The sequence below is a fragment of the Bolinopsis microptera genome, chromosome 1 (assembly GCF_026151205.1).
Source record: "Bolinopsis microptera isolate Bmic1 chromosome 1, MBARI_Bmic_1.0, whole genome shotgun sequence".
Taxonomy (NCBI): Eukaryota; Metazoa; Ctenophora; class Tentaculata; order Lobata; family Bolinopsidae; genus Bolinopsis; species Bolinopsis microptera.
Genome location: NC_087072.1, coordinates 21,449,832 through 21,458,158, shown reverse-complemented (window position 1 = coordinate 21,458,158; position 8,327 = coordinate 21,449,832). Strand labels below are relative to the sequence as shown.

Sequence of the window (8,327 nt, the reverse complement as noted above, 5' to 3'; positions counted from 1 at the left end):
AAACAAATGACTTCCTTGTGCTCTGAAATTTTTACTTTTTGTGTTGTATTATATCGCTATATTCCGCTTTCTTATCACACTTCTACACTATATAATCTAACTAAATAATCTTAAGGATGAGGCTAACTCCGGACCTAATAGAAGAAGCATGTCAGTTTGTTAATCCTCTCAAAGAAAGGGAACTAGATCTCAGAGCTAAGAAGATACAAGTTATTGAGAATCTCGCTTGTACTTCAGATCAGGTATTTTTATTTGTACTTCCGATCAGATATTTTACCTCAGATCAGGTTTATCGGAATTTGGGTGTGTCTATGAGCGGATAGTTTCGTTAATACAGTCCACCAATGTATGTGACCAATCTGTCTTACAGAGTCCAGCTGTGTGTAATGAGTTCGTTACTTGGGAGTATACTTTTACTTTTATCCTTCTAGCACGTACTCATAGTTCAGATCAGCTCTGCTCTCTATGACTCTGATATTATGATAATCCAATCTTTATTTTGAGTAAATTCTTAATTCTGGCTTTAAGAACAACTCTGATATCCATGGTATAGAATTTTGTTCACTGTTGTTCATTTAACTAAAACTATAAACTACCGTTTCAGTTTGATTGTATTGATTTCTCTGATAACGAAATAAAGCGACTAGATGGGTTCCCGCTGCTATCACGTCTCAGCATGCTGCTCTTCAACAACAACAAGATATGCAGGATGTCAGAAGATCTGTATGCCTCTGTCCCCAACATTGAGACTCTAGTACTTACAGGCAACTTGCTGGAGGAGTTATCAGACCTTAAGGGGCTGGAGAAATTGACAAAGTTGAAGTATTTGTCTCTAATGAGGAACCCAGTGACTACTAAAGCTAAGTACAGGTTCTACATCATCCACCACTGTCCCTCAGTCACTGTCTTGGACTACAAACGAGTCAGGTTGCAGGAGCGGAACACTGCTAAGAAGATGTTTGGAGGTAAACAAGCGAAGAAAGAGGAGGGGAAGGTGAAGACCTTTGTACCTGGAGAGCCTGTAAAGAAAGGATCTACTCCTCAAGATAAGGAGGCTATCAGAGCTGCTATCGCCAAGGCTTCTTCTCTGGACGAGATCAGGAGATTAGAGATGATGTTGAGTTCTGGGTCCATTCCCGGCTTCTGAGATACAGTATGTGTCCGGAGTTTTATTTATCAGATTCCTCGACTTTCGCGCCACTTTCTTACAATAACTGCTTAATGTTTTAACTTTTTATGATAGATCATATCCTGTCTTGACCATCGGGAAATGCGAAATGTTTGGCCTCGAAAGTCAATATTTATTCAAAATTATTGCTATTTCGTATAATATGAGATATATTTTACACTTACTATCTGTTGTTTTACTGATTAGAACAGAGAATGCAATTCTATTACTACAAGGCCTGGAAGCGATCATCAATTGTTGAACCATCCAATTGTTGAACAGATACTAAAATTAATATTTTGCGATAAATGATTCTAATCATTGATACGTCAGTGATGTCTTGAGTGGAATAATCACAATCACAAATGGCCCCTTGGAATGGAAAAAATAATTTTCTTTCTTTTTTCGAAATGAAAACTCTAACCCTATATTCTAGGTTGAAACAAAATGCTGATACCAAATATCCTAGCCGTGCCCTTCACATACGTCGCAGGAAGAATAGATGCTCGATTTGTTGACAGAGTTGAGTGAATTTATGGCAGTAACGTTCACTAGCAGCATGGTGCGAAAGTAAGTTCACTAACTGCTTACCGGGTAAATGCTGCCTACGTACCCAGTTTCTGTCCACATTTTCAATAACATTTCTGTCAGACGCTGTGGTTTAAGTATAATGAAAGGCAAACTGACAACATTCAAAAGAACGCGCCTTACGCGTACGCGCGTACTGCATGGATATCACGGATCGGTTAATTTGTTATTGGCCACCCGCTTTCACATTTACCGCTATTTCAGCTGAAAGACGAACAATGACGAATGGAAGACGATAGTACATCCTACCAAACCGAAAAAAAGTTCAGGTGAGATGTTCTTTGGATAGTTAATGTTTCATGTAATGTTCATTAGAACGCTGTGGACACTTTTGTCTCTATATGAACCTTGTGTCGGGAATCTTGGAAGGTGTGGCAAAGCTTTCTGCGTAATTCCTCACTTGGTACTTTTCGTTTTTGGTCTTAGCAGTCACTTACAAGTTACAGATAAAATGTTACAGTGTTACACCAAGAAATGTTTCTACCTAACCTGCTCGTTTGGTATGAATGAAACTTGCGAATTTTGCCCGATTGTTTTTACTTCTGTATGTGAACTTCTACTTCCTTTTTATAAAATGAAGCACTGTCTCCTCAAGTTACGAGATCATATCGCATGTACAGTTTTTCATTGCAATCCCTCGGTACCACATTATGCGCAATTCTATTTTCTATTTTCTTCTCAAATCTCACTCACTGCTCATTTCTAAAATAGTAGCTGCCCGATGAGATTGTAATATTAATCAGCGATCGATCGTGCATCTCCACAGACAGCTCTGTTTTAGAACTAACTTTTCTTAATTACCCTAGTTTGTAGAATGGATGATCCGGTGGGGTCTACATCGAGCTAGGATCTTGATACGTCTCCTGTTTGGTCATGGACACGGACGTAATAACTTAAACTTTTTAGGGCTGCCTATTGAGATAAGGTTGGTCATTTGCAGATATTTGTCCAGCCCTGACATAAAATCTCTGTCCCAAGTTAGTACGAATTACAGAAGATTCGTTGATGAATACTTTCTATATGATCAGATAAACTTGCTTGAACGTTCTCAGACGGCTGGTGACCCTAAAAATCGATATGTTTTATCAATAAATGTAGATTTTGTGAAACAGTCGCCTGTGAAAAGAGCATGGGGTGTTGAGGCAGTTAAACTGATGAACATAACAGAGCTAAAAGATGTCGTGTTGCACAGCGACGGTTATAATGATAATAAACGCCAAACACAACAATCAATGACCCAAATATGCCAACGGTTTTCGGAGATTTCTTTTGCAATAATCAGGAATGCTTCCTATATTCATTCCATAGATCTCACCCTTTTTAAATGCCAAGATTCTTTGACAGCTATGGAAACACTTGTCACTAATGCCAATCATCTGAAAGATGTGACATTAAGACGTTCCACGTCATACGTTTCAGAGGCACATTTGCAAGAACAAAAATCATTTTCTTTATCAAGAATGATCGCAAGTTTGGTCGCAAAGTCGGCTATCACATCACTGCATCTCATTGATTTCATTTGCAAATCACTAGCAGAGATTGGTGGGCTCCTGATGCTAATAATAATATTCCTCACTTCAAAGGTCACTTGCTATCAGTTGAGTCCAAAACCCTGCAGAACTTAAAGTTTACAACTTCATCGCGGAAGGCAAGTGCTCCTGATTATATCGGAAATATTGATCTTATTTGCCCTCAACTGACAAACTTCTTCATTATCTACGGACAGAAAGAGAGACCATGTCTTTATCACCTCCGTCAGGTGGCCCCCGGAGTGTGTGATAGTTTAGCAAAGCACAGTCCTAAATGCAGGTATTTCAATGGTACCTATGTGAAGTATAGATGGTATTGGGATGAGTGCGCTTGGTCCTGCCCCTATCCACGCCGGCGTAGTTAATACTTTAGTGGTCACGGCCCGGGTTGAAGGACTAGTCCTAAGTTTTAATTGTTTTAAACACTACTTTATCGACACCGAATCATTTCATTATATTGTGATATACTTAGACACTTACTTACTTTATGTATATTATTTAGTTTGTTTAATGTCATATATTATATATACAAATAGTGGTTTTCTCAAAAAATAGCTTTCAGTTTTGTTCTTTTATTCTGCGGCGAGGGCAGTCAAAGACAAATATTTTTAATTTAGACTGTTTAACCGGGCTATGAGTTTTGATATGAATTTTAAAAACTTTATGATTTTTTTCTTAATATTTATGGATGACTAGTACAAGTGTTAATGTCAATTGTCAAATCATAAATTTTACTTTATATTTTACAAAAAATAAATTACCGTTCGTTTTATTTGAATTGGAGTCATAGTGCTGAAATTCTGCATACAACTGAAGTTTCGGATACAAACTGTCAAACTGGAACTATGAACGTAGAAATATGTCAGTTGGGTGTAAATACACTATTATCGCTTAGAGTTAAAGCAGCCATAAATGCCAGTGATGTATGTATCCGTCAAATTGATGAAGCAAACCATTCACATCTTGTACAATAATTTGAATTATGGAAGCTCTACCCTCATTATAGTAACAGTGAAATGTCTTCAGGTTGTAGAGTGCACTGATGCTGTTTAAACCAGTGGAATTATTTTGTTCAGTAAGAAGACAATGTACTGAGATTAAAGTTATTGGTAGTGTGAAGAGGACAAGCTGTGATTTTCAGAACTTAAGATTATTTTGATTTGTAAGTATTACAGATAACTTCTTACGATTCATCCCGTATGTCCACTGATAGTTTCGTACTTCTCTTAAGAACTAACACTTTTAATTGACCCTAGCTTGTAAAATGTTTGATCAGGCTAGCTCTCCTACGAGCTCGGATGTTAGGAAAGTATGGACAAGGTCCCCTTCCTGCCGTCTTGTTAGAAAAACAGTTCCCGGATATAACTTTAACTTTCTTGGGCTACCTCTTGAGATAAAGCTTGTCATTTGCAGATATGTATCTACATTTGACATTGAAACTTTGTCCCAAGTTAGCGAAGACTACAAAAGGTTTGTTGATGAATACCTCCTATATGATCAGATCAACTTGCCGGAAGATTCTCAGACAGCTGGTGACCCTCAAAATAAATGTGTTTTATCAATAAATGTCAATTTAATGGGAAAGTCACCCGTCAATAGGGCTAAGAGTGTTGAAGCAGTTAAACTCATGAACATAGCAGATTTAAAAGATGTGGTGCTGCACAGCGACGGTTACCACGATAATAAATCACAACTATCAATTACTAAAATATGCCCTTGGTTTTCAGAGATTATGATTTCAATATTTAGGAATGCCGTTTATATTCAGTTTATAGACCTCATCCTTTACAAAAGCCAAGATTCTTTTACAGCTATGGAAACACTTGCCAAAAATGCCAATCATCTAAAAGATGTGACATTAAGGCGTTCCACGTCATACGTTTCAATGGTGCATTTGGAAGAACAAAAATCTGTTTCTTTATCAAGAATGATCGCAAGTTTGCTAGCAAAGTCTTCGATCACATCTCTAGGTCTCATTGATTTTCATTCGCAAAGCAGAGACTGGTGGGCTCCAGATGCTAACAATAACATATTCTGGGAAGGTCACTTTTTATCAGTTAATTCCACAACTTTGCAGAGCCTAATGTTTATCACTTCATCCTGGGAGGCAATTGCTCCTGCTAGTGGTTATATCGGAAATATTGATCTTATCTGTCCTCAACTGAGAAACTTCATTGTTATGTTCGGAATGGAGAGGCTGTGTCGTTATCACCTCCAAATTGCCCCCGGTTTAGATGATAGTCTAACAAATAACTGTCCTAAATTAAGAGGTTTCAATGGTAATTTTGTTAAGACCAATTGGGATTCGGACAAATGTACGAGGGCGTGCCCCTACTTTCACTCATTTCTACTTTTCTAGTAACATTATAGGTGTCTACTTTTCTAGTAACATTATAGGTGTCTACTTTTCTAGTAACATTATAGGGTTCGTATCGAGGGCTATGATCTATGGTGGTTTTTTAGTTTAAACTGTTAATCGTTCCGAATAGAGTAGTCGTAATTATCTTTAAATGTTGCAATAGATAAACTAGCAGCTATTATGCATTGTTTATGGTAAGCTTATTTAAGCTAGTTGTTATTTTAATTTGTTTTCTAGACACATAATCATTATAGGTTTCTTCTGTTATATTACTTAGTTTGTTTTTCACGCGGTTTGAAAAATTATCTTTTATTCCGTTATCAATTATTTAAATTTTACATGCAATATAATCTAAACCTCATATTAACTGAGGCAAGGGTAACTGTAATACTCCTACCTAACGATTTTAATTTTAAATTATTTCAACCAGACTGAGAGTTTTTACTTAGTTTGACATTTTTACATTTTACATGGTTTATAAATTTTAACATCCAATTATAATTCTTAACCATTTTTAAAGATATTTCTTTTATTCAAAACTCAAGTCCGCAATTCTGAAATTTTTCTCGTTGCTTTAGTTTCAGATCCACACTTAAAATGTGAGTGTAGGTAAACTGTCAGTGGGGTATAACAAATATTACTCTGGTATCGCTCAAAGCAGCACAAAATGCTAACGTTGTATCTGTTTAATCGATAAAGCATATCATTCACATCTTGTACAATAATTTGAATTATGAAAGCTCTACCCTCATTAGAGTAACAGTGAAATGTCTTCAGGTTGTAGATTGAACTGATGCTGTTTAAATCAGTGGAGATGTTCAGTAAGAAGAAAATGTACTGAGATTACAGTTATTGGTATGGTGAAGAGGACAAGCTGTGATTTTCAGAACCTAAGATTATTTTGATTTGTAAGTATTACAGATTACTTCTTACGATTCATCCCGTATGTCTACTGATAGTTTCGTACTTCTCTTAAGAACTAACACTTTTAATTGACCCTAGCTTGTAAAATGTTTGATCAGGCTAGCTCTCCTACGAACTTGGATGTTAGGAAAGTATGGACAAGGTCCCCTTCCCGCCGTCTTGTAAGAAAAACAGTTCCCGGATATAACTTTAACTTTCTTGGGCTACCTCTTGAGATAAAGCTTCTCATTTGCAGATATGTATCTACATTTGACATTAAATCTTTGTCCCAAGTTAGCGAAGACTACAAAAGGTTTGTTGATGAATACTTCGTATATGATCAGATCAACTTGCCGGAAGATTCTCAGACAGCTGGTGACCCTAAAAATCGATATGTTTTATCAATATATGTCAATTTAATGGGAAAGTCACCCGTCAAGAGGGCTAAGAGTGTTGAAGCAGTTAAACTCATGAACATAGCAGAATGAAAAGATGTGGTGCTGCACAGCGACGGTTACCACGATAATAAAACAGAACTACCAATTACTAAAATATGCCCTTGGTTTTCAGAGATTACGATTTCAATATTTAGGAATGCCGTTTATATTCAGTCTATAGACCTCATCCTTTACAAAAGCCAAGATTCTTTGACAGCTATGGAAACACTTGCCAAAAATGCCAATCATCTAAAAGATGTGACACTAAGGCGTTCCACGTCATACGGTTTAATGTTGCATTTGGAAGAACAAAAATCTGTTTCTTTATCAAGAATGATCGCAAGTTTGCTCGCAAAGTCTTCAATCACATCTCTTCGTCTCATTGATTTTCATTTGCAAAGCAGAGACTGGTGGGCTCCAGATGCTAACAATAACTGGGAAGGTCACTTTTTATCAGTTAAGTCCACAACTTTGCAGAACCTAAGGTTTACCGATTCATCCTGTGCAACATTCGTTCCTATTGATGATTATATCGGAAATATTGATGTTATTTGTCCTCAACTGAGAAACCTCATTGTTATGTACGGGGTAAGTGGTTGGCTGTGTCGTTATCACCTCCGCATTGCACCCGGTTTAAATGAAAGTCTAACAAATAACTGTCCTAAATTAAGGTGTTTCAATGGTAATTTTGTTAAGACCAATTGGTATTTGGACAAATGTACGAATACGTGCCCCTACTTTGATTATGGTTGGTGGGCTAGACAGTGAAACACGCAATTGTAGTGTATACCTACTTCGTAGGATTACATCATTAACTACAATGGAATTAAGTTAGTTAGTTTAATTAGTACTAAACAAACGAAGATCTAAAATGCCTCAAAAAATCGAGAATCAAATGACCTAAATAAAATACACGTGGTAAATGGAAATGAACTACAAAAAGAATAAAACTTCAAAAAGTGAATTAAAAACTAAAAATCGTATCTTTTAACTTTGCACCTATTTAAACCCAAGCAATTAGTTCTATACTTAAACTTCTCAATATACCTAAATTCCTCCCTATTTAATCCCCTGGGGTTACATTCTTTCAAAATGGCAAATTTATAGTTGTCAATAGTAAAACTGTCACTGTGATGTTCATAAGCATGAATCGAAAGAGCTGATTTATTACGATCCTCTACTTTAAAACAAGCTCTGTGTCCATTGACACGTCTATAAAAGTTTTGCATTATTTGCCCGAAATAAGTGTCTTCTACAACTATCTTATAACCTTCTTCCTTTATTAAATTACAAAGCTTACATTGGGCCACATAAATAACAATTTTTAGATTTACAATCCCCTA

At 36.5% G+C, this 8,327-nt stretch overlaps 2 protein-coding genes across 4 annotated transcripts in view; one reads left to right on the top strand and one right to left on the bottom strand.

Moving 5' to 3' along the window:
* The window catches only part of LOC134824413 (TAR DNA-binding protein 43-like), an 83,270-nt gene that overhangs the window by 54,950 nt on the left and 19,993 nt on the right, over nucleotides 1-8,327 (bottom strand). The window contains exon 1 of one of the 3 annotated variants that reach the window (XM_063836341.1): nucleotides 2,843-2,853. The exons of the other annotated variants lie outside the window; for them this stretch is intronic. The gene's annotated coding sequence lies outside the window, so the exon portion shown is untranslated. Of the gene's footprint in view, nucleotides 1-2,842; nucleotides 2,854-8,327 lie in introns of those variants that run through there. 3 annotated transcript variants of the gene reach the window in all.
* On the top strand, nucleotides 81-1,353 carry LOC134824449 (U2 small nuclear ribonucleoprotein A'-like). Its single transcript, XM_063836359.1, has 2 exons — nucleotides 81-242; nucleotides 605-1,353. The coding sequence occupies exons 1-2, from the start codon at nucleotides 117-119 to the stop codon at nucleotides 1,145-1,147; spliced, it is 669 nt and encodes a 222-aa protein (XP_063692429.1). The 5' UTR covers nucleotides 81-116; the 3' UTR covers nucleotides 1,148-1,353.

What these genes read in the sequence shown, in the direction of transcription:
- LOC134824449 (XM_063836359.1), top strand. Translation starts at nt 117, where the DNA reads ATGAGGCTAACTCCGGACCTAATAGAAGAAGCATGTCAGTTTGTTAAT. An exon ending in TCGCTTGTACTTCAGATCAG is followed by an intron (nt 243 to 604) that starts GTATTTTTATTT and finishes CTACCGTTTCAG; the next exon opens with TTTGATTGTATTGATTTCTC.